Genomic DNA, 25,779 nt, shown 5'->3' on the forward strand with positions numbered 1-25,779 from the left:
TTGTATCCAAAAGTTGTTCCCTGGGGAACCATCAGACCCCCTGGTTGTAGCTCTTCTGTGGGTTTGGGGATGTCTCTGGACCCCCAGAGTGACTCTGGATTACATGCCCTCTGTACACCAGCCTGGCCAGCTGGCCAGGGGAGCTGGAGGTGCCAACGGTGGAGCCTTGCACCTCTGTGCTGATTTATATTCATTGAGGTCTAGGTGAGGCTCTAACAGAGCTGCAGCTCAGTGCCCAGAGCTGGCACTCCGGCACATTCTTGACTCCTGTTCCCTGATGAATTAAGATGACATTCTGCTTTCCACCTCATGGCAATAAACCTGCACCATGAAGAAATAGTTCCTTGCTGTTTTGCACACAGAGAAGCTCTGTTAGCTGGGCAACCAAGGGCCACACTGTCCTTGTTCATCTGCATTTCAGCCTGAAGAACCACCTTCAGACACTGGGCTGCAAGTGAGAGCATCAGCCTCGCCTCCCTCCCTGCCTGCTCCTCTTTGGGGTGCATCACTTGCCACCCATCAGAGCGGCAGGGCCCGAGTACCTGCCCTGACAAGAGGTCCTCTCCATGCCCAGAATGCCCCAAGGCCAGGAGGGCAGCCCTAGCGTGATTCAGAGCCCAGGACAGCTGAACTGGGGGCTAGGAGTTGCTTCCCCAAAGAATTTGGGAATTCAGAATCAGGCACCTACTGGGGGCCAGGCTGTAGGTCTAGAAAGTACAGGACTTCCTCAGGGAAGGAGCTACCAGCCTATGGGGATCTGGGTAAACATCCATGGGATTAGATTTCTTTTTTTTTTTTTATACATCTTTATTAGAGTATAACTGCTTTACAATGTTGTGTTAGTTTCTGCTGTACAACAAAGCGAATCAGCTATATGAATACATATATCCCCATATCCCCTCCCTCTTGTGCCTCCCTCCCACCCTCCCTACCCCACCCCTTTAGGTTGTCACAAAGCACCGAGCTGATCTCCCTGTTCTATGCAGCTGCTTCCCACTAGCTATCTGTTATACATTTGGTAGTGTATATATGTCCATGCTACTCTCTCATTACATCCCAGCCTCCCTTTCCCCACTGTGTCCTCAAGTCCGTTCTCTACATCTGCATCTTTATTCCTGCCCTGCCACTAGGTTCATCAGTATGATTTTTCTAGATTCCAAATATATGCTTTAGCATACGGTATTTGTTTTACTCTTTTTGAGTTACTTCACTCTGTATGACAGTCTCTAGGTCCATCCACCTCACTACAAATAACTCAATTTCATTCCTTTTTATGGCTGAGTAATATTCCATTGTATATATGTGCCACATCTTCTTTATCCATTCATCTGTCAATGGACATTTAGGTTGCTTCCATGTCCTGGCTATTGTAAATAGTGCTGCAATGAACATTGGGGTGCATGTGTCTTTTTGAATTATGGTTTTCTCAGGGTATATGCCCAGTAGTGGGATTGCTGGGTCATATAGTAATTCTATTTTTAGTTTTTAAAGGAACGTCCATACTGTTCTCCATAGTGGCTGTATCAATTTACATTCCCACCAACAGTGCAGGAGGGTCCCCTTTTCTCCACACCCTCTCCAGCACTTATTCTTCCTAGATTTTTTGATGATGCCATTCTGACTGGTGTGAGGTGATACCTCATTGTGGTTTTGATTTGCATTTCTCTAATGATTAGTGATGTTGAGCATCTTTTCATGTGTTTGTTGGCAATCTGTATATCTTTTTTGGAGAAATGTCTGTTTAGGGCTTCTACCCATTTTTGGACTGGGTTGTTTGTTTTTTTGATATTGAGCTGCATGAGCTGCTTGTATATTTTGGAGATTAATTCTTTTGTCAGTTGCTTCGTTTCCAAATATTTTCTCCCATTCTGAGGGTTGTCTTTTTGTCTTATTTTTGGTTTCCTTTGATGTGCAAAAACTTTTAAGTTTCATTAGGTCCCATTTGTTTATTTTTGTTTTTATTTCCATTGCTCTAGGAGGTGGGTCACAAAGGATTTAGCTGTGATTTATGTAATAGAGTGTTCTGCCAATATTTTCCCCTAAGAGTTTTATAGTGTCTGGCCTTACATTTAGGTCCTTAATTCATTTTGACTTTACTTTTGTGTATGGTGTTAGGGAGTGTTCTAATTTCATTCTTTTACATGTAGCTGTCCAGTTTTCCCGCACCACTTATTGAAGAGGCTGTCTTTTCTCCACTGTAAATTCTTGCCTCCTTTGTCAAAGATAAGGTGACCATATGTGCGTGGTTTATCTCTGGGCTTTCTTTTTTTTAATACTAACTTTATTTGTTTATTTATTTATGTATTTTTATATCTTTAATGGAGTATAATTACTTTACACTGTTGTGTTAGTTTCTGCTGCACAACAAAGTGAATCAGCTATATGTATACATATACCCCCATATCCCCTCCCTCTTGAGCCTCCCTCCCACCCTCCCTATCCGACCCCTCTAGGTCATCACAAAGCACCGAGCTTATCTCCCTGTGCTATGCAACATCTTCCCACTAGCCATCCATTTTACATTTGGTAGTGTATATATGTCAATGCTACTCTCTCACTTCATCCCAGCTTCCCTTTCGCCCGCTCTGTCCTCAAGTCCATTCTCTACATCTGCGTCTTTATTCCTGCCCGGCCACTAGGTTCATCAGTACCATTTTTTAGTTCCATATATGTGCGTTAGCATACGGTATTTGTTTTTCTCTTTCTTACTTACTTCACTCTGTATGACAGACTCTAGGTCCATCCACCTCACTGCAAATAACTCAATTTTGTTTCTTTTATGGCTGAGTAATATTCCATTGTATATATGTGCCACATCTTCTTTATCCATTCATCTGTCGATGGACATTTAGGTTGCTTCCATGTCCTGGCTATTGTAAATAGTGCTGCAATGAACACTGTGGTACACGTGTCTTTCATTTTTATTTATTTTTTTAACATCTTTATTGGAGTATAATTGCTTTACAGTAGTGTGTTAGTTTCTGCTTTATAACAAAGTGAATCAGCTATACATATACATATGTTGCCATATCTCCTCCCTCTTGCGTCTCCCTCCCACCCTCCCTATCCCACCCCTCTAGGTGGTCACAAAGCACCGAGCTGATCTCCTTGTGCTATGTGGCTGCTTCCCACTAGCTATCTATTTTACATTTGATAGTGTATATATGTCCATGCCACTCCCTCACTTCGTCCCAGCTTACCCTTCCCCACCCCATGTCCTCAAGTCCATTCTCTACATCTGCGTCTTTATTCCTGTCCTGCCCCTAGGTTCATCAGAACCTTTTTTTTTTTTTTTTTTTAGATTCCATATATATGTGTTAGCATATGGTACTTGTTTTTCTCTTTCTGACTTACTTCACTCTGTATGACAGACTCTAGGTCCATCCACCTCAGTACAAATAACTCAATTTTGTTTCTTTTTATGGCTGAGTAATATTCCATTGTATATATGTGCCACATCTTCTTTAGCCATTCATCTGTCGATGGACACTTAGGTTGCTTCCATGTCCTGGTTATTGTAAATAGAGCTGCAGTGAACATTGTGGTACATGACTCTTTTTGAATTATGGTTTTATCAGGGTATATGCCCAGCAGCGGGATTGCTGGGTTATATGGTAGTTCTATTTTTAGTTTTTAAAAATATTTTACTTTATTTATTTATTTTCTTATTAGTTATCTATTTTTTACATATTCGTTTATATATGTCAATCCCAATCTCCCAATTCGTCCCACCACAACCGCCCCCTCACTTTCCCCACTTAGTGTCCATACAATTGTTCTCTACATCTGTGTCTCCATCTGCCTTGCGAACCAGTTCATCTATACTATTTTTCTAGATTCCACATATGTGCGTTAATATACAATATTTGTTTTTCTCTTTTTGACTTGTTTCACTCTGTATGACAGTCTCTAGGTCCATCCACATCTCTACAAATGACCCAGTTTCGTTCCTTTTTATGGCTGAGTAATATTCCATTGTATATGTGTACCACATCTTCTTTATCCATTCATCTGTCGATAGGCATTTAGGTTGCTTCCATGACCTGGCTATTGTAAATAGTGCTGTAATGAACATTGGGGTGCATGTGACTTTTTGAATTATGGTTTTCTCAGGGTATATGCCCAGTAGCGGGATTGCTGGGTCATATGGTAGTTATATTTTTAGTTTTTTAAGGCACCTCCATACTGTTCTCCATAGTGGCTGTACCAATTTACGTTCTCACCAACAATTCAAGAGGGTTCCCTTTTCTCCACACCCTCTACAGCATTTGTTGTTCATAGATTTTCTAATGGTGCCTGTTCTGACCGGTGTGAGGTGATACCTTATTGTAGTTTTGATTTGCATTTCTCTAATAATTAGTGATGTTGAGCAGATTTTCGTGTGCCTCTTGGCCATGTGTGTGTCTTCTTTGGAGAAATGTCTATTTAGGTCTTCTGCCCACTTTTTGATTGGGTTGTTTCTTTTTTTAATATTGAGCTGCATGAGCTGTTTATATATTTTGGAGATTAATCTTTTGTCTGTTGATTCATTTGCAAATATTTTCTCCCATTCTGAGGGTTGTCTTTTCATCCTGTTTATAGTTTCCTTTGCTGTGCAAAAGCTTTGAAGTTTCATTAGGTCCCATTTGTTTACTTTCATTTTTATTTCCATTACTCTAGAGGTGGGTCAAAAAAAGATCTTGTTGTGATTTATGTCAAAGAGTGTTCTTCCTATGTTTTCCTCTAAGAGTTTTATAATGTCCAGTCTTACATTTAGGTCTTTAATCCATTTTGAGTTTATTTTGTGCATGGTGTTAGGGAGTGTTCTAATTTCATTCTTTTACATGTAGCTGTCCAGTTTTCCCAGCACCACTTATTGAAGAGACTGTCTTTTCTCCATTGTATATCCTTTCCTCCTTGTCATAGATTAGTTGACCATAGGTATGTGAGTTTATCTCTGGGCCTTCTATCCTGTTCCATTGATCTATATTCCTGTTTTTGTGCCTTGTTGTCTTGATTACTGTAGCTTTGTAGTATAGTCTGAAATCAGGGAGTCTGATTCTTCCAGCTCCATTTTTTTTCCCTCAAGATTGCTTTGGCCATTCGGGATGTTTTGTGTCTCCCTACAAATTTTTTTTTTTTTTTTTTGCGGTACGCGGGCCTCTCTCTGTTGTGGCCTCTTCCGTTGTGGAGCACAGGCTCCGGACTGCACAGGCTCAGCGGCCATGGCTCATGGGCCCAGCCCCTCTGTGGCACGTGGGATCTTCCCGGACCAGGCACGAACCCGTGTCCCCTGCATCGGTAGGTGGACTTTCAACCACTGCGCCACCAGGGAAGCCCTCCATACAAATTTTACAATTTTTTTTCTAGTTCTGTAAAAAATGCCGTAGGTAATTTGATAGGGATTGCATTAATCTGTAGATTGCTTTGGGTAGTATAGTCATTTTCACAATATTGATTCTTCCAATCTAAGAACATGGTATATCTCTCCATCTGTTTGTGTCATTTTTGATTTCTTTCATCAGTGTCTTATAGGTTTCTGAGTACAAGTCTTTTACCTCCTTAGGTAGGTTTTTTCCTAGGTATTTTATTCTTTTTGTTGCAATGGTGAATGGGTTGTTTCCTTAATTTCTCTTTCTGATCTTTCGTTGTCAGTGTATAGGAATGTAGGAGGTTTCTGTGCATTAATTTTGTTTCCTGCAACTTCACCAAATTCATTGATTAGCTCTAGTAGTTTTCTGGTGTCATCGTTAGGATTCTCTATGTATAGTATCATGTCATCTGCAAACAGTGACAGTTTTACTCCTTCTTTTCTGATTTGTATTCCTTTTATTTCTTTTTCTTCTCCTATTGCCTTGGCCATTACTTCCAAAACTATGTTGAATAATAGTGGTGAGAGTGGACATCCTTGTCTTGTTCTTGATCTTATAGGAAATGCTTTCAGTTTCTCACCATTGAGAATGATGTTTGCTGTGGGTTTGTCGTATGTGACCTTTATTATGTTGAGATAGGTTCCCTCTATGCCCACTTTCTGGAGAGTTTTTGTCATAAATCAGTGTTGAATTTTGTCAAAAGCTTTTTTCTGCATCTATTGAGATGATCATATGGTTTTTATTCTTCAGTTTGTTAATATGGTGTATCACATTGATTGACTTGCATATATTGAAGAATCCTTGTATCTCTGGGATAAATCCCACTTGATCATGGTGTATGATCCTTTTAATGTATTGTTGGATTCTGTTTGCTAGTATTTTATTGAGGATTTTTGCATCTATATTCATCAGTGATACTGGTCCTTAATTTTCTTTTTCTTGTAGTGTCTCTGTCTGGTTTGGGTATCAGGGTGATGGTGGCCTCATAGAATGAGTTTGGGAGTATTTTGGAAGAGTTTTAGAAGGATACATGTTAGCTCTTCTCTAAATGCTTGATAGAATTCACCTGTGAAGCCATCTGGCCCTGGGCTTTTGTTTGTTGGAGGATTTTTTTTTTTTTTTTTTTTGTGGTACGTGGGCCTCTCACTGTTGTGGCCTCCCCCCTTGCGGAGCACAGGCTCCGGATGCGCAGGCTCAGCGGCCATGGCTCATGGGCCCAGCTGCTCCGCGGCACGTGGGATCTTCCCGGACCGGGGCACGAACCTGCGTCCCCTGCATTGGCAGGCGGACTCTCAATCACTGCGCCACCAGGGAAGCCCTGTTGGAGGATTTTTAATCACAGTTTCAATTTCAGTGCTCCTGATTGGTCTGTTCATATTTTGTATTTCTTCCTGATTCAGTCTTGGAAGGTTGTACTTTTCTAAGAATTTGTCCATTTCTTCCAGGTTGTCCATTTTACTGGCATATAGTTGCTTATAGTAATCTCTCACAATCCTTTGTATTTCTGCAGTGTCAGTTGTTACTTCTCCGTTTTCATTTCTAATTATTTTGATTTGAGTCTTCTCTCTTTTTTTCCTGATGAGTCTGGCTAATGGTTTATCCATTTTGTTTATCTTCCAAAGAACCAGCTTTTAGTTTTATTAATCTTTGCTATTGTTTCCTTCATTTCTTTTTGATTTATTTCTGATCTGATTTATGATTTCTTTCTTTCTGCTAGCTTTGGGGTTTTTTTTTTTGTTCTTTCTCTAACTGCTTTAGGTGTAAGGTTACGTTGTTTATTTGAGATTTTTCTTGTTTCTTTTTCTTTCCTTTTTTTTTTTGGCTGTTTTGGGTCTTCGTTCCTGCATGTGGGCTTTCTGTAGTTGCAGCGAGCAGGGGCTACTCTTCATTGCAGTGCACGGGCTTCTCATGGCAGTGGCTTCTCTTGTTGTGGAGCATGGGCTGTATCTAGGCGCACGGGCTTCAATAGTTGTGGCCCAAGGGCTTAGTAGTTGTGGCTTGCGTGGCACAGGGGCTTAGTTGCTCCGTGGCATGTGGGATCTTCCCAGACCATGGATCAAACTCGTGTCCCCTGCATTGGCAGGTGGATTCTTAACCACTGTTTCACCAGGGAAGACCCTCTTGTTTCTTGAGGTAGGATTGTATTGCTGTCAACTTCCCTCTTAGAACTGCTTTTGCTGCATCCCATAAGTTTTGCGTCATTGTGTTTTCATTGTCATTTGTTTCTAGGTAGTTTTTGATTTCCTGTTTGATTTCTTCAGTGATCTCTTGGTTATTTAGTAGCATGCTGTTTAACCTCCATGTGTTTGTATTTTTTACAGTTTTTTTTTCCCTGTAATTGATATCTAGTCTCATAGCGTTGTGGTCGGAAAAGATGCTTGATACGATTTCAATTTTCTTGAATTTACCAAGGCTTGATTTGTGACCCAAGATGTGATCTATCCTGGAGAACGTTCCATGTGCACTTGAGAAGAAAGTGTATTCTATTGTTTCTAGATGGAATGTCCTATAAATATCAATTAAGTTCATCTGATCTAATGTATCATTTAAAGCTTGTGTTTCCTTATTTATTTTCTGTTTGGATGATCTGTCTATTGGTATAAGTGAGGTGTTAAAGTCCCCTGCTATTATTGTGTTACTATCGATTTCCACTTTTATGGCTCTTAGCATTTGCCTTATGTATTGAGGTGCTCCTATGTTGGGTGCATAAAGATTTACAATTGTTATATCTTCTTCTTGGATTGATCCCTTGATCATTATGTAGCATCCTTCCTTGTCTCTTGTAATAATGTTTATTTTAAAGTCTCTTTTGTCTGATATGAGTATTGCTACTCCAGCTTTCTTTTGATTTCCATTTGCATGGAATATCTTTTTCCATCCCCTCACTTTCAGTCTGTATGTGTCCCTTGGTCTGAAGTGGGTCTTTTGTAGACAGCGTATAAACGGGTCTTGTTTTTGTATCCATTCAGCCAGTGTATGTCTTTTGGTGGGGGCATTTAATCCATTTACATTTAAGGTAGTTATTGCTATGTATGTTCCTATTATCATTTTCTTAATTGTTTTGGGTTTGTTATTGTACGTCTTTTCCTTCTCTTGTGTTTCCTGCCTAGAGAAGTTCCTTTAGCATTTGTTGTAGAGCTGGTTTGGTGGTGCTTAGTTTTCTTAACTTTTGCTTGTCTGTAAATGTTTTAATTTCTCCTTCAAATCTGAATGAGATCCTTGCTGGGTAGAGTAATCTTGGTTGTAGGTTCTTCCCTTTCATCATTTTAAATATGTCCTGCCACTCCCTTCTGGCTTGCAGAGTTTCTGCTAAAAGATCAGCTGTTAACCTCATGTGGATTCCCTTGTATGTTATTTGTTGCTTTTCCCTTGCTGCTTTTAATATTTTTTCTTTGTATTTAATTTTTGACAGTTTGATTAATATGTGTCTTGGCGTGTTTCTCCTTGGGTTTATCCTGTAAGGGACTCTCTGCGCTTCCTGGATTTGATTGACTATTTCCTTTCCCATGTTGTGGAAGTTTTCGACTGTAATCTCTTCAAGTATTTTCTTAGACCCTTTCTTTCTCTCTTCTTCTTCTTGGACCCCTATACTTCAAATGTTGGTGCGTTTAATGTTGTCCCTGAGGTCTCTGAGACTGTCCTCAGTTCTTTTCATTCTTTTTTCTTTATTCTGCTCTGCATTAGTTATTTCCACTATTTTATCTTCCAGGTCACTCATCCGTTCTTCTGTCTCAGTTATTCTGCTATTGATTCCTTCTAGAGTATTTTTAATTTCAATTACTGTGTTGTTCATCACTGTTTGTTTGCTCTTTAGTTCTAGCTCCTTGTTAAACGTTTCTTGTGTTTTCTCCATTCTATTTCCAAGACTTTGGATCATCTTTACTATCATTACTCTGAATTCTTTTTCAGGTAGACTGCCTGTCTCCTCTTCATTTATTAGGTCTGATGGGTTTTTACCTTGCTCCTCATCTGATGCATATTTCTCTGTCTTCTTATTTTGTTTAACTTACTGTGTTTGGGGTCTCCTTTATGCAGGCTGCAGGATCGTAGTTCCTCTTACTTCTGTTGTCTGCCCCCAGTGGGTGAGGTTGGTCCAGTGGCTTGTGTAGGCTTCCTGGTGGGGGTGACTGGTGCTTGTGTTCTGGTGGGTGGGGCTGTATCTTGCCCCTCTGATGGGCAGTGCTGCATCTGGTGGTGTGTTTTGGGGTGTCTGTGAACTTAGTATGACTTTAGGCAGCCTGACTGCTAGTGGGTGGGGTTGTGTTCCTGTCTTGCCAGTTGTTTGGCATGAGGCGTCCAGCATTGGCGCTTGCTGGCCCTTGGGTGGAGTCGGGTCGTAGTGTTGGGGTGGAGACCTCTGGGAGAGCTCTCACCGATTAATATTCCATGGGCCTGGGAGTTCTCTGGTGGTCCTACATCTTGGACCCAGCTCTCCCACCTTGGAGGCTCATTCCTGGGACTAGATTTCTGAACCTTCTAGACTGTAGAATAATGGGGCCTGTCTGGATAGTGCTTGAAGAACGTGGCCAAGACCAGCGGTCAAGAGTCAGTCCCACACAGGCTTCCGGAGAGCGTGACTTTTGCTGCACGGCTGTTCTCGAGGCTGCTTGGCTTTGACCTCGGGTGGCACTGGGCCTGTGCACTAGCCTGGAAGTGGGAGACCCAACCGGGGCCTCTCCCTCATCCTTCCAAGGTACCTCAGGTTCTTCCACGTGGCCCTGCCCCTCCGTACCCTGAAGATGTCACCTGCAGACTGTGTCCCACTGCAGCCTTTTTCATGAGTTCTTACCTCTTTAGTCTTAGCAGTCTTGGGAAAGAAGTTCTATCTCTCTTGCAGGATTGGAGGAAATTTTTTTACAGCTCAGTTCTTTTGGAATTAATCCCTTAACACTGATTTTTCTTCCCTCAAGGAGGGGAGGGGGGCGTCGGGTGTGCATTCACCCTTGCAGGCAGCTGCCAAAGTGGTCCACGTACAGGGCAGCCCCAGTGCTCCTGGGTTGTCTCTCTGTTTTGCACTTTACCCCAGACTGTCAAAACTTCACTGTCCTGTGTCCCAGCTCCACCAGTACCTCCTTTCCTACTGCTAAGTCAATACATAGTATCTTGGCTTAGAAAGAGGTGCTTTTGTGGTTGACTGTGGTGGCACAAGGCAAGGGGCTGGAGAATGTGTTCCCGTTCTGCTGTTCTAGCAGAGTGTGACTGTGACCAAGGCATTTTGCTTCTTTGAGCCTCTGATCCTGCATCTTGAAATGGGAACATCTTCCTACCTTGACATGGTATCTGTGACAGTATCAAGGTAGCTGAACACGTATATGCAAGACTCCAGGGCATGGAGAAGGAACGATAGGCATGGGAGATAAGACAAACACCCATCTCATGGGGGAAGACTGAGGTCACAAGGTGGAGACCTGCCTGTGAAATGGGCCCCAGAAGAATTGAGAAGTCCTGTTCCTCTCAGCCTTCTTCATTCCCACCCCCACGGTAGTTCCCATACTCCTCCTTGGCCTGGAAGAGCATGCAGGGCTGGCGCCCAGCTGAGGGGCGGGAGCAGGGCACCTTAGGATGACCACAGAGGCAGGCTGGGGTTCAAGTGGAGTGCTCAGTGGTGCTGATGGGAAGACTGCACGAGACCTGGGACACCACGGGCGATCCACCCATGGGCAACTGAGCGTGGATGCCAGGCATTGATGAAGCACTCTTAGGTTGGTCCAGCCCTCAGTCTGGGCACAGTTCCCATTCATTCACTCATTCATTCATCCAGCCATTTATGGAGCATCTGCCATGTGCCAGGCAAGGCACTGGATTCTGGGGCAGCTGGTGTCGGGACGGGCTGGACCCCTGTCCTCTGAGTCCAACCCAGCCTTGCAGCCTGGCCTAGCCCCAGTGCCTGTGCCTTGCAGACACTCATCAGCGCCATGGGGCAGACAGCCTGCACCGTGGCCTCCGTGCTCGTCCTGCTCTTCGTCCTGATGTACGTCTTCGCTGTCCTGGGCTTCTGCCTATTTGGAGTTCCAGAGAGTGCTGACCTGAATAACTGGGGGAACCTGGCTCTGGCCTTCTTTACCCTCTTCAGCTTGGCCACGGTACTGTGTTTGGGAGCCGTGGTAGGGGCAGGGGACTTGAGAAGGGACTGGCAGCTGGTGTGGGCGTGTGGACATGCTGGGCCTCACTTGGGGGCCTTTCCCATGTTCAGACAGTTAGCTGGTCTGGGGAAGCTGGGGGCTGGCCTCCTAGGACTAAGGATAGGCCAGTGCCCTGGCCACAAGATTATCTCTAATCTTGTGACTCCCTAGAGCATCCTTATTTGTCCCACAGGGGTGTAAAACTTTCAAAAAGTTTTCAAAAGACAATTCATTCAGATTAAGTTGAATTTAGAAGGGAAACCCATGTCACAGAGCCTTTTTGGGAACAGGCTGTCACAAAGCCACCCAGGAGAAGCCTGCAAAGCCCAAGTCTCAAAGTCTAGATTCTGCTGGACTCTGGAAGGATCGGGGTCTCTCCAAAGGAGGGCAGAGAGGCATTGTCTTTTGGGGAGGGATGGAAGGCCTTTTGGAGGAGAGCCCTTAGGGTACCTTGATCAGCAGCGCCCCCACCCAGTGGTGCCGTGCAGCTCCAGGCCAGCACGTGTGCCCTGGAGTCAGAGCATTAGGGGCGGTCGCAGGGCTGATGTGGAAGGAAGCCAGCCTGCTCCTCGGTGGGGCTGGGGCTCCCCACGGTGGGTGAGAGGAGGCCTGCTGCTCTGGGCCTAGGCGCTCAGCACACCCTGCCTTGCCTGAGCAGGTTGATGGCTGGACAGACCTGCAGCAGCAGCTGGATGCCCGGAATTTTACTCTTAGCCGTTCATTCACCATCATCTTCATCTTGCTTGCCTCCTTCGTCTTCCTCAGCATGTTTGTGGGTGTGATGATCATTCACACGGAGGTGAGGTGGTGCTTGTAAGGATGGGGGAGTGGTAGGTGTGGCAGGCAGATGGGCCAAGTCTCAAGGGAGGACACTGAGCGATCTCCCTCCTGAAGTGGAGGGGGGGTGACCAGGCTCTACCGCAGCCTGACTCTTTTCCCTGAGCCCTGCATTTTCCCTCCCTCAGGATGGTGGCCTGCAGGGTAGGTGCTTAGGAAGTCACTGCAGTTACAGTTGGCAGCTTGAGCTGGGGGCTGGCCTGTGAGGGGATCTTCCTGCTGAGGGGCCGGAGCAGCAGTGGAAGACTGGGGAAGAAGGAAGACGGGAGTGGTGCGCACTGAGAGCCCATATCTTACCTCCATCCTCCCGCCCTCTAGGACTCTGTCAAAAAGTTTGAGCGGGAGCTGATGCTAGAGAGACACATGACACTCATGGAAGAAAAGCATGTGATTTTGAAGTGGCAGCAGGAGGAGGTCAGCAAGCTGATGCAGACGCAGGTAGGTGGTCTCCACGGGCCGGCGGACAAGCAGAGGGACAGTCAGGGCTGAAGGAATGGCCAGGAAGATGGGCCTGGGGGCCTGCGTGGAGGGCGGGTGGCCTTAGGCATCTGTGGCACTTGGTAAGTCAGCTACTCACCTGCCCTGTACTTTTCAGAGTCAGACGTTATTCTCTGTATTTTTATGTTTCTCTGGACCTCTTCAAGTGTTGAGTGTTGCGATTATCGTATTTCCCTCCTTCATGGGCAAAACTCCATTGCTGGGCCCTTTGCCTGGAGCACTCTTGTTCCTGAGGACTCGCTGGGTGCCAAGCAGGCTTTGTCCCCGTCCGCTGAGTGGGCGAGGCCACGGAGGCCCTGACAGGTGTTACTAACCTCAGCTTTTCTAAACTGGAACAAGAGTGAGCACAGTGGGCTGGAGATTTTCTCTCAAGCATGACACAACTGTGAGGGGTTGGAGGAGCGTCCTCTCTTTTCGGCCGAAGTGCTCTGAGCTGCCGGGGTGCTCGGCCGGGTCGTGAACAGCATGCTGCCCCTTTCTCCGCCAAGTGGCTGGTGCCTTCCTCCTCAGCCTCCTCTCTGAGGTGGAGATGCCCGCCTGTCTCGGTGTGCCCAAGGTTTGTCCAGAACAGGGTGAAATGCTGAGCCACGCTCAGGCTCTCACCGATTCCTTCCCGTGTCACCTGTCCTCACGTCAGGGATGGTGGCTCACCAGGTGACCTCAGTCAGGGGGGTGCAGGCCCAGAAGGGGTTGGGGTGAACTGTGATTGGACTCAGGACTCATCCTGGGGCCAGGGTCAGGCCTCTGCCTGGGCCCCACGTGGAGGGTCCCCAGGTCTCTGTGCAGCCCGGTCACTACCTCCTCATCCTTGCTCTCTTTATGCTTCCCTCTCTAGAAGAATGTTGACCACAAAAGTTTCACTGAGCTGGTGGAGAAGTTTAAGAAGACCCTGCGGCACACTGACCCCATGGTCTTGGATGATTTTGGCACTAGCCTACCCTTCATTGATGTCTACTTGTCCACTCTGGACAACCAGGATGCTACCATCTACAAGTCAGTCCCAGCTCCGCTGACCTGGCCCCAGGCCCAGGGGGGCAATGGCTGATGTGCAGGGCGGGTCGGGCGAGGCCCTTCCTGGCGGTGTGCAGGGGCTGGGCTGCTGTGCGGACGGGCCTGTGGCTGGGGGAGATTCCACCCACTGACCTCCCCAGCCCACCCTGACCTGTTTTTAAATACTGGCTCCTCTGACTCTCCAAGACCCTCCTCACCAAGCACTTTTCAGAGGGCCGAGAGAACGCTGCTGGCTGGCAAGTCAGAAGCTGAAGCCCCTGGCTTGGAGCTGTGTGACTCTGGCAAAGTCTTTGTCCCTTTCCTACCCGGCACAGGAGGGGCTGACTATGGAAGCAATGTGTGTGAAGCTCTGAGCTTGGCCTGGCCCAGGGCTATGCTCAGTGTGAGTTAGCTGGGGTCCTTCTGGCCATTACTTGCAGGAAGGGGAGGTGCACGATTAGCCTGGTTTCTCAACACAAGCTGCCTTGAGGGCTTCGCAGACAGGAGGAACTAAAAGGAGGGGATCTAGGGATGACCAGCGTTGGCCCAGGCGTGGACCAGGCAGCGTCTGGGCACCTCCATGAGCTCACCTCGCTCCGAGCCCAGGAGTCTGTTGCCTCCCACCTGACACATGCGGTGAAATGACTTTACTCCTGGGGCCACAGGTAGAGTGGCACAGCCGGGCTCCCAGCCCAGCCCTATGTGGCTCTGAAGTCCTCGCTCTTCCGTGACCCCACACCTACCAGGAGTGGTGAACGTGCGGGTGCGAGAGTGCCGTGGGCAGGGCCAGGGCGGCATGGAGCCCACTCGTGAGCTCAGGCCTCCTCTCCTCCTCCATTTCCAGGCTTCAGGAGCTGTACTACGAGATCGTGCACGTGCTGAGCCTGATGCTTGAAGACTTGCCCCAGAGGAAGCAGTCCCAGTCCTTGGAGAAGGTCGAGGAGAAGTAGTGGGTGTGGGCACCCAGGCACCGAGGGCCTCCCAGGCTGTGACACCCTGTCCCGCCAACTAAACACAGGTTTTCTGAGTTGGCCTCTTCACGGTTGCTGTGATCATGGCATTTCTCCACCTTTGGGAATTGGGCCTGAGTAGATGCCCATGAAGTCTGATTCCTCCCTCACATGACACAGCCAGACCTTGGGAGTAGGGAGTGGGGAGAGGGAGGCTCAAGGCCCCCCCTGACCAGAAGACACACCTAGGGTCCACACTGGCTCTCTCCTCCTTTGACCCCAGCTTCAAGGACCCACCGGGTTCCTGGGAAAGCCACCTGAGGACCCCGGACCGAGAAGGGCTTCCAGCCGCCCCATAAGAGTGCGTGGCTCCTTTGAGCTGGTGTGGCCCTACTGATCCTGGAAGCTCTGCTGCCCTCATCTTTGTGTGTGTGCCCACACCTGGCAGAGCTACAGCTCTCTCTGCACCCAGAGGCCTGGAGGCCCCTCTTTGGGGTTCTACTCTGCTTCTCCCAGGCTCACAGTGATGGTGGTGCCCCAGGGGTGCAGCCGTGACTGGAAGGATACTGTTGTGTGGCGTGCAGTTCAGGGGGGCACCTCATGCAGGGGCCAGAGGAGTGGCAGTATCGGGCGCTTTGGGCTGCTCCCTCCCCTTTAGTTAGAACTCTTTACTCGAAAGGTGGCATTTTTCTGTGTCGTCCCTGGCCACATGACTGCCACAGCTGGCAAGGTCCTGGTGCCACCCAGGCCCAGCCACCACGGAGCCATCTGAAGGCCCAGGTGGGGCAGGGTGGCTGGTACCCCTTGCTCCCGACTGGCCAGACCAGAGGCCTGGCAGTGCCCCCTCTGCTCCCATTTCTGGGGAGTGTTCTTGAGGCCTGTCACCTTGGCGGTGCCCTATTCTTAGAGGAGAAATGAGTTCTGGGTTGAGCTGTGGGTGGGAAGCCAGCATCTGTAGCTGGGTGCCCAGGCCCACCCTGGGGAGTCAGGTCAGTAGAAAACATGTAGAATTGAGAATGGCTGGACAAGGGTCCCATGGGGGGCCCGTGGGCTCCAGGCCTGGATGACGGCACCCCTGAAGCCAGAGGACAAGGGCTTTACTCGTGGTTTCATTCACCCGACTACTATTTCCTGAGCTGTGCAGGGTGCTGGGGGTTCTGTGACGAGAAAGCCACAGTCTCGTCCTGGCCCTCTTGGTGCCCACGGTTATCTAGGGGAGACAGTCATCCGGCCAGAACGGATGAGAGAAAATTTCCCTGAGGAAGTGACAATAATTGTTTGAATGCAGAGAGCATGTGTCTTCTAAGATACTCAGATCATTTCCATTTGCAAATGATCGCACTCAGGACCAAACTGAGAACTGTGTGAAACGGTGCCAAGAAGGATCGCTCTGGAGCGTGAGACCCATCGCCGTGCAGTGGGGGAGCCCTGTGAGGGCAGGGCGTCTGGCCTCGCTCCTTCCTCGGGTGGAGAGAACTTTGTACCAGTGCCCTGGGAGGTGGCCCTGAAGTAAGCGGGGTGTGCCCCCAGTACCTAACTGTGAAGGGGGCGACTCTTGGCTGGGGGCTTCCGGGGGGGCTCTGGTGGGTGCAGCCCAGTGAGCCCAGGATGCAGGCCTCAGGCAGTGGCTCCGATTCAGGGCTGGGATAAAGCAGACGTTGCCAACTGCCCACACTGGATGTGCCACTGTTGCATGGGGGAATGCGGAAACATCTCCGCCTGCTGCCACTAGGAATCGTGGGAGTTGCCCTAGGCCTCTGGGAGTGAACAAAAGATTTAAAAACTTCTGCAGGGAGGCAAGTTAGTGAGTACCATGGTTTTAGAGTCAGGAAACTTGGATTCCTTAATCAGGTGACCTCGGGCAAGGTGTCTGGTCTTTTGAAACCTCAGCTATTTCATCTGAGAAATGGGCTGATAAAACTGATAAAACTGTTCAGCTATAAAGATCAAATAAAATACATGTGACAGTGTAAAAAAAAAAAGAGACACAGTCAACTATGGTTCGTGCTTCCTGGCTGTCAGCTCTGCCTCTGCTGTGAGGCCAGCTGCCGTGGGCTTTCCTGATCAGGGGCTGAGAGGGACTGGGCCAATGACGAGGTGGCTGGGGCGAGGGGGGTGGGAGTGGTGAAAGCGTGGAGCTGAGAGCAGGAAGCAGAGATCAGGAACCTGGGGCTGGGTGGGGGGGAATGCATGTCCAGGTGGAGCTGGTACGGGATGGCCGGTTGCACCTGCAGGGCCCGGTCCCAGCAGGGAAGCCCAGGCACGGGCTGTGGGGCTGTGGTGTGGGAGGGCAAGCTTCCTTTAAGGGCACAAGCAGAGGCTTTCACAGAGCAGGGAGCTGGGAGAGGGTGATGTGCAGACGGCTGGCTCAGCACTGCTGGCAGAACAAGCCACTGGATATTTGGTGTAAAGTCCCAGAGCAGCATTTCTGTTTGGCTCTCTTTGCCTGCAGAGCAAACACTGGCAGATTGGAATTCCCACTTGGGCTCTCACCAACTCAAACAGGCTTGGCCAAGGCTTTCAATTGATTTGCTTGGGGCAGAAGTGGCTCTGCTTGCCCAGGCCTGGCTGTGGAAAGCAGGACCCTCCTCCTCCTTCCCCCAGCGTTGGGATCCAGCAGAGCTGTCCCCAAATGGCTCGCCCATCTCCATCCTGCCAGCTGGGTGGTTTGGGGCTGCAGTGGGATACCCGGGACCTGGGTCTGAGTCTTCTGGTCACACCCAGGCCCTCCCCCAGCTCTTGTAAGAAGGATATGGAATCCAAGTCTAGAGGTGTTTGGAAGGTGGCTGGATTTTGGGGGTTTTTTTAAACTGCTTGTTGATTCCACCAGCAGGAAGCAGTCTCTATAATATGGAAATCCAGGCAGGACTGAGACTATAAGTGCTCCTCTTCAGTCCAACAGCCCCTAAAAATCCAACACTGAGACGCTGGAAACTGCACATCTTGATGTTTTCCCCAAATGTGGGTGAGACAGGACACCTTGTACAATGAACCGCCCTTCCCCAGGTCAGGAGAAGACGGCTCTGAATTCCTAACTAGGCTACTCAGAAAGGAGAGGTAATTGTTGCTGATTCTAGTCACAGGGGTTGGGAAATTAGGAGAAAGGAGCTCAGTGTGATGGGGTGAGACTTACCAACACACGAGCACCCTACTCTTCCCCACACCCTGCACCAAGAATTTCGTCTGCGCTTGGTCAGCCACGTGCCGCACCTTCCCCGAGTTCTAGCTCTGATTTCACTTCAGGCTTGGTGTGATGCAGCCCTAGGGGGATGGGGGAGGCAGGGCTAGAGAGCTGGAAGGAAAGGGGAGCATCTGTGCTTTCTCGGTTGGCTCCTGGCTTCTCCTTCACTGTGGAGAAGCAGGGTAATGGGCAAGGCTCATCGGACCTACACGATAGGAGCCGGGACATGGAGGAGGAAGGAAGGAAAAGCCAAGGCTGGGAGTCAGAGACTTTGGACAGAGGCTCCGACGCAGCTGGAGGGTGAGAATGGAAAGGGGACAAATGGAGACAGCAAGTATCCTTGTCGGGTGACAGCTGGATCCCCACTGATGTTCCTTGAGAGAGGCAAATAATGATGGAAATTATTTAGGGATGATTTTTGGTTGCTGAACTGTGTCTTTTATTTATTTATTTGTTTTTATTTTTAAAAATTAATTAATTTATTTATTTTTGGCTGCGTTGGGTCTTTGTTGCTGCGCAAGGGCTCTCTCTAGTTGCGGCGAGCGGAGGCTAATCTTCATTGTGGTGCACGGGCTTCTCATTGCAGTGGCTCCTCTTGTTGCGGAGCACAGGCTCTAGGCACGCGGGCTTCAGTTGTTGTGGCACACGGGCTCAGTAGTTGTGGCGCACGGGCTTAGTTGCTCCGCGGCATGTGGGATCTTCCCAGACCAGGGCTCGAACCCGTATCCCCTGCATTGGCAGAAGGATTCTTAACCACTGCGCCACCAGGGAAGCCCTGAACTGTGTCTTTTAAAAATGGAGCCTTATGAAGAGATTCAACCACTTGGGGTCTGCATCATGTTTGGGTGACGTAAAGGTGGCGGTGTGTAATAAGGACCTCTTAGGCTAAAATTGGGATATGTTTAGAGGGCTTTACGAACCACTGACTGAGCTCCCAGCTGTGATCTGAGGCCTCTAGGTGAAGTACCCCTGAGGGTGGTGGCACCAAATGTGACTGGCATTTTGCAAAATGAAACTGAGGTCTCAAAAGGAAGTGTGGCAGAGGCCATAGGGGGATGAAGCGTCTGCTCTAAAACTCTGAGGAAACTGGAGGTTGACCCCAACTTTTGTAAACTGGTGATGGGGCAATGACCTTTCACAGCAGAGGCACCCCACCGCCCAGAGCTCAGTGTCCTGAGAGCACAGCTGCCCCTTGACTCCCTTCTTCCCCACTGGGGCCTTGATGCCTGGGATTGGGGCATGAGATGAAAAGACTCTTCAAAACATGCTGCTGGGCCAGCGAAGGAGGAGTCCAAGCAGAGGTCAGGCCGAGGCTCCAAAGGTATGGCCTGTTCTCTTTGGCTGTGGAAAATACCACCTTCTGTTTTATCAGTAGTTCTGTTTAAGACACTTTGACATACATGATTTGAATCTCATAACAACACTTAGGTACTTTCATTATCCCCATTAAACAGGTGGCAAAACTGAGGTTCAAAGAGGCAATTAACCTACCCAAGGCTGTATAACTAAGGGGGAAGAACCAAGCGTGTCTGGCTCTAACTGCTGCTATAATAGGGTGCAACGTCCTCTAGGGAATTGTTATCCTCATCTTATAGGTGGGCAAGCGACGCTCAGAGAGACTGTTACTTGGCAAGATCATCACTGGAGGGCAGAGTTAGTATCTGAACGCAGACCACACATGTACCCCTCTGCTCTACTGTCTCACAGCAGCCTTGTTTTTTCTTATCAAAGCTATTTTTTGAACCTTAGGGATCAAGCCCTAATTCCCTCCTGAGCAGGGCCTGCCTCTGGGAGGAGGGAAGGTGGTCTCTCAGATGGGTCTCATTTAGCCAGTTTCCTGGCACCTTCTTGCTGCCTGGTGGAAGCTCTGAAGTCTGCTGGTCCAGCGGCTCCTGGCTCGGGAGCCCTGGGAGCTCCAGAGATGGAAAGGGCAGCAGGAAGCAATCAGTGTGTGGCACCTAATCAGGAAATTATAGCTTGGGCAGAAGAGGGGTTTGGCTTAGAAGTCACCCTTCCCTGGGTTTCAGTCAAGCAGGCCCACAGGCAGGCTTGGCCGGCCGATGGGATGTGCTGAGCAGGCGTGAGCTCAGCAGGCAGGATAAGCCAGCCTCGTCATTGCTGCCCAGGAGTCTGGCTTCCTAGGTGGGGATGATGTATTCCAACCTTTCTGGCCCCCTGCCTGCTCCTGTACCCACTGATACCTCATCAGCAAGGGGAGAAGCTGTGGGCATCAGAGGGGGTACTTTGGGAGGTTCTTGACCTGAGTCGGTGACTTTTTACCTGATTCTTGAATAAGCAAGTGGAAAAGGTGTGAAAGAAGTGTCAGGTGGAAAAAGCCAGGTACAGAACTGTACATACGTGACACCATTTGTATTTTAAAAAAAAGAAAGTGAGAAATAAATAAAACTACACACACAGTGGCAGTGAGATACTCTTTCAGGTGGCAAGGATGATAGACGAAACCTAGTATTGGCCAGGGCATGGAGGTGGCACCCCCGTTCACTTTGGCAGTGCAGATAGGTGTGGCTCTTTCAGAAGGCAATGTGGTTTAGATTTTATGCGTGTGTTCCTATGGCCCAACAGTTCTGCTTATGAAATTATCCTGAAGAGCCAAATGACAAATGCACAGAGATGCAGGGATAAGGATGTTTACTGTGGCCTGTTGTGATAGAAACACAGCAAAAGAAATCAAGGAATTACTTAATGCCCATTGGTGAGCCGACTGGTTGAATTAGTATGAGTCCATACATGTGGCCCCTAAAATAGTGATTTGTTGATAAGAGTAGATGTTCTTGATATTATGTGATTGAAAAAGTGGCTTCTAAAGCAGCATGTGATCTGCCGTCCTTTGTGTAACACCGAGTGAGTGAGTGTACGTAGCCTATGTGTACATGCACGTGTGTGTGCTGAGCGATGTCTGGAAGGATCATCATATTAGTAGTGGTTTGGTGGTCTTGACTTTGTCCTCACACTTTTCTGAACTTTTTGAATTTTAAGAATCAATATGTATTTTACAATCAGGAGAAACAATACAATTTTCATCTTGAAAAAAATGTTGGGAATTCCCTGGCGGGTCAGTGGTTAGAACTCCGCGCTTTCACTACCGGGGCCCGCATTCGATCCCTGGTCAGGAACTAAGATCCTGCATGCTACACGGTGTGGCCAAAAAAAAAAAAAAAAAAAAAGTTAAGCAGTATGCGTGGGTGTGTGTGCATGCATGTGCATGCACAGCTGTGCCTGTGGTAGGTGGAAGGGCATTCCAGACAGAAGGAACCACAGGCACAAAAGAAAGAGGGTGGGAGCTGCGAAGCTGGTATGGCCACGGCCTGCAGTATGGGCGAGGTGGTGGGGAGATTGGGGAAGTACATTGAGTATGATCCTGAGTACCGCAGCTTGGCAATTTGGAAGCAGGGCAGTGACCTGGCCAGATTTGATTCTTGCTTCCTCTCTGAGAATGACCTGCTCCCCCTCACCTGGCATTTAAGACTTCTCTATTCTGTCTCCCCCTTCCTCTCCCCATAGCTTCCAGGGCTCCCCTTTGCCCAGCTCATTCTCACCTCCACTCCTGCGTACCCATTCCCATCTGCCTGTCCTTCAAGACTCAGCATTAGGCCCTCTCTAACAGGAAGCCGTCCCAGATTGCTCCGGTTAGCCTTGATATCTCCTTTTTCATACTCTCACCCTTGAACTTTCATAACTGACCTTAAATCAGACCATAATTCCTCTAGAACCAGGACGAGGGCCGTGGACTGAGAGGTTATGCTGTAATTCCTGGATGCCAGTGATGGATAGACTGATATCTGCCAGCATTAGAGTCCTGATGGGGGAGGGAGAAAGCAGGCAGCAGAGGCCCAGGAGTTATTTTGAGCCTGTCATGTCACAGGCACAGTGCCAAACACTGCACATAGCTTTTCACATTTATCCCCGTTGTACAGATGAGGAAACTGAGGCTTAGAGAGGTTATGTGGCAGTAAGTGGTACGGCTCTGAGTAGAACCCAGGCTCTGTCTAACTCTAGAGCCCACACTCTTAACCTCTGTGACCTACTTGTCTCTGGTTCTCATCCCCCCAGAGGTTGGCAGGGCTGGGCCTGTCGTGGGGCCTTCTTGTGCCTTGCTGCCCCAGACCCAGTGGAGATGGATTTCAGGGTGGGAGGGTGATGCCATCTCACTCAAGTGGTAGCTCCTGACCCAGTGGAGGATCTGGGGCAGTGCAGCATCCCTGCTGAGGCCTTGGGAGTGCCACTGTCCCCAGTGACATAAAGTGAGATATTTCCCTGTGGGCCAGCTGGCAGGAGCATTGTGGGGGAATCTGGAGGGGAGGAGGCTGGGCATGTTGACCAAGGAAGAGCTTTCCCACTCAGAGATTCTCCAGTAGCAGGAGGTCAGTGAGATGATAAAGGACAATTTTGTGCCTCTGAAGCAACAGCACACCTGAAAGCCTTACATACTGTTTGCGTCCATGGTCTCTTCAAACCCTGACAGCAAACCCCAAGAGGCAAGCAGGCAGACCCAGTGCCCACTGACAGAAGAGGAAACTCGGGCTCCGGGAAGGGACAGCCAGGCCCCGGGGAGGAGCCCAGCCCAGGGGCTAGAATCCAGAGGAGCCCTGGCCTCTCCCGGGCACCTCCCCCAGCCAAGGCTCAGTGGGTATCCTTGCCTTGATGGGCTGGGCCAGTCTCTGTGAGCCTGGGGGGCTGCCCGGGGGTGGCCTCAGTGGAGACTGAGGAAGAAGCAAGAAGCTTTGGAGGCGTGGGCACCAAGCTCAGGAGAAGCCATGAACTGTGTGTGCCTGTCCTCAGGACCAGCTTCCGAGACTCAGCAGGAGTGCTGGTTTGGGAGATGGAGGAGGGTCCTTGGCCACACTGTCTTGTGTGAGTGTGTGTGCGTGTGTGTGTTTTGTCCAAATATAGCCTTTATTAGATCATGTCTACTCAGAGGAAGAGAGGTGTGTGCATGAAAAGGCTGGAGTAAGGGTGGGGATCAGCATCCTTTCCAGTGTGTCCTGGAAAGTTCCCAGCGAGGCCACAGCGGGAACGGTTTGGGGAAACCCTTGCTGGCCCCGCCACCGCCTGGCAAACGGCAGAGTGGCCGGCTGCTTTGTGGCTGCAGTGTCTTGGAGGGTTTGCCAAGCACTTTCCGTGAAGTCACTGGGGCGTTAAGCCCTTTGTTCAATTAAATGGGTTAATGTGCTTTGTCTGATTCTGATGAATACTAATAATATAATGTGATAATGGCGGTAATGGTGCTCTCAGCCCCGATTATCACACGTGCCGCACTGTCCCAGGCACAGAGAGAGGTGCAGCTCACATTCCCGCACACTCAGGCCTCATTTTCCACTCATAAAACCCCATTCTTCAAAGCTTTTCCAGCCCAACTCCCTATATCCATTTTCGGGACAAATTACCAACACTTAAAAAAAATTGGTCCATTTTGCGTAAAAGCCAAGTCCAAATTACTGTTACTTTCCCCTCTATGTTTTGAAATTTCAAAAAGAGAAGGGTGGGAGCTGAGGGGGACACAGGGGATGGAGAGAGGAGGCAGAAAGGGAAAGAGGGAGAAGACTGTATGAACAGGGAAGGAAAAATCAAGCTTTCTTGTTTCAGTAAAAACGTATTTCTGGAATGATATTTCAGTTTACTCAGGCAGAAAAATCAGAAATGGTGTGCTTATTAAACAGGCTAAGTAAGCATGACTATTTTTAGTAGTGCAGTAAAACCTTGGTAATTTGGACCTCTTTAATAAAGATTCCATGATCACGCTGGCTGGCAGGCACACACAGTGTGTGTGTGCACGCGTGTGGGTGCACGTGTGTGTGTGAAAGCAAGGTAAGAGTGTAAATAGGTTGCTGAGTTGGAGGATTAGGAGGGCGGGGTTGGGGAGGCAGCGAGGGGACAAAGGGGACAGGGATGGGCACCCTTACTGCTTACGAGAGCCGTTTTTAAACTGAGTTCTCTCTGCTTTGCAATATACAAGAGCATTACAAATTCTTCTTCTCTCTGAACACTCCTCTTGGCACCTACTAATTTGGCATCCGTTTAAAGAAGAAAGTATTTGAAAACAAAAATTTCACTTCTATAAAAATCTGTAAAGGTTTACTTGACACCACCTGTCACACTGCCTGCCCCCAGCACGAGGCTGAATCCTGGGGGTTGACACATCATCCCAGGGAGGTGATGAATGACCCCTCTGGGGTGAGGACAGGGACCTGTAGGCAGAAGGCCACTCCCTGTCCTGCAGATCGCAGTTCTTTGCATTTTTAAAATAATATTTGATGTTTCATTCCATCATGACAAAAGTAATACATGCTTAGTGCAAAAAACTTGGAAAGGAAAAATGAAAAAAAAAATCCCTTATTTCCCACCACCCAGAGGTAGCTGGTGTTAATACTTTGTTAACACATCCAGAAATTTCTCTGTACATGTGTAAAAATAAAAATGGTACCGTGCTTATATAATGTTCTGTAGCTTGCCTTGTTTAGTGTTTTGACGAAGAAACTCAGTTTTTAAAAAAAGGCAATGGCAAACCTATTATTTAATTTTATGCTAAACTTATAGAGAAGTCATCGGCCCCATTTACTTTCTCTTGGCCATATAGTAGACACTCAGTAGGGGACGTGTCCTTAATGGGGTCCCACTGCTATGCTGCACAGAGGGATGGAGGATGGGGTGAGGGCCACAAGGGGGTTCAGCTGTAACTGGGGCCTCAAAGGGTACCAGTTGAAGAGGGCGGCAAGGAAAGGTTTTCCAGCAAGCACCACCCCAGCTCTGGTAGTGGGTTCAGCCCCCAGGAGTCCTGGGCACCAGTCTCTGAATGCCTCTCTGGATAAGGTAGAGGCATAGACACAGACATACATTTTTTTTAAGTGTGATAAAATGCACATAACATGAAATTTACCATTTTAACCTTTTTTAAAGTGCACAGTTCAGTGACATTAAGCACATTCATATTGTTATGCAACCATCACCACCATCCATTTCCAGAACGTTTTCATCATCCCCAAATGAAGCTCTGTACCCATTAAACACTAGCTCCCCATTTCCCTCTCCTCCCTGCCCCTGGCAACCACCATCCTGCTTTCTGTCTGTATGAGCTTGCCTATTCCAGGTACCTCATATAAGTGCAATCATACAATGTTTGTTCTTTTGTGTCTGGCCAATTTCATGTAGCATAATGTCTTCAAGGTTCATCCATGTAGTAGGGTCTGTCAGAATTTCCTTCTGTTTCAAGGCTGAATGTACATACCACATTTTGTTTATTCATCTGTTGATGGGCATGGGTTGCTCCTACCTTTAGGCTATTGTCAATGATGCTGCTATGAACATGGGTGTACAAATATGTGTTTGAGTCCCTGCTTTTGTTTCTTTTCGGTATGTACCCAGAAGTGGAATTTCTGGATAATATAATAATTCTGTTTATTTTTTTTTAGGGAATCACCATACTGTTTTCCACAGCGGCACCATTTTACATTCCTACCAGCAATGCACAAGGGTTCTAATTTCTCCACATCCTTACCAACACTTGTTATTTTCTGCTCTTTTGGTAAGAGCCGTCGTAATGGATGTGTAGTGGTATCTCATTGTGGTTTTGATTTGCATTTCCCTAACAACTAGTGATGTTGAGCATCTTTTCGTGTGTTTATTGGCCATTTGTCTTCTTTGGGGAAATGTCTGTTCAAAGTTCTTTGCCCATTTTTGAATTTTTGTTGTTGTTGTTCAGATACACTTTTAAAAGCAGCGCCAGGAGCTGCCAGTGCTGAGGGGGGGAGGGAGTGAGTGAGAGGAGGAGGGAAAGAGGCAAGAGAAGAGAGACAGGAGCAGGGAGAGGGAGGAAGGCCAGGGTATGTTTTGTG

At 48.1% G+C, this 25,779-nt stretch overlaps 1 protein-coding gene across 1 annotated transcript in view; it reads left to right on the forward strand.

Moving 5' to 3' along the window:
* Nucleotides 1-16,748, forward strand: part of CATSPER3 (cation channel sperm associated 3) — a 46,648-nt gene extending 29,900 nt beyond the window's left edge. The window contains exons 5-9 of the mRNA XM_060146251.1: nt 11,252-11,434; nt 12,132-12,272; nt 12,629-12,748; nt 13,644-13,801; nt 14,643-16,748. Coding sequence (XP_060002234.1) covers nt 11,252-11,434; nt 12,132-12,272; nt 12,629-12,748; nt 13,644-13,801; nt 14,643-14,748 — 708 coding nt within the window. The 3' untranslated portion in view covers nt 14,749-16,748. The remainder of the gene's footprint in view (nt 1-11,251; nt 11,435-12,131; nt 12,273-12,628; nt 12,749-13,643; nt 13,802-14,642) is intronic.
* The last annotated feature ends 9,031 nt before the right edge of the window (nt 16,749-25,779 follow it).

The sequence above is a fragment of the Lagenorhynchus albirostris genome, chromosome 3 (assembly GCF_949774975.1).
Source record: "Lagenorhynchus albirostris chromosome 3, mLagAlb1.1, whole genome shotgun sequence".
In the NCBI taxonomy this organism is placed as follows: Eukaryota; Metazoa; Chordata; class Mammalia; order Artiodactyla; family Delphinidae; genus Lagenorhynchus; species Lagenorhynchus albirostris.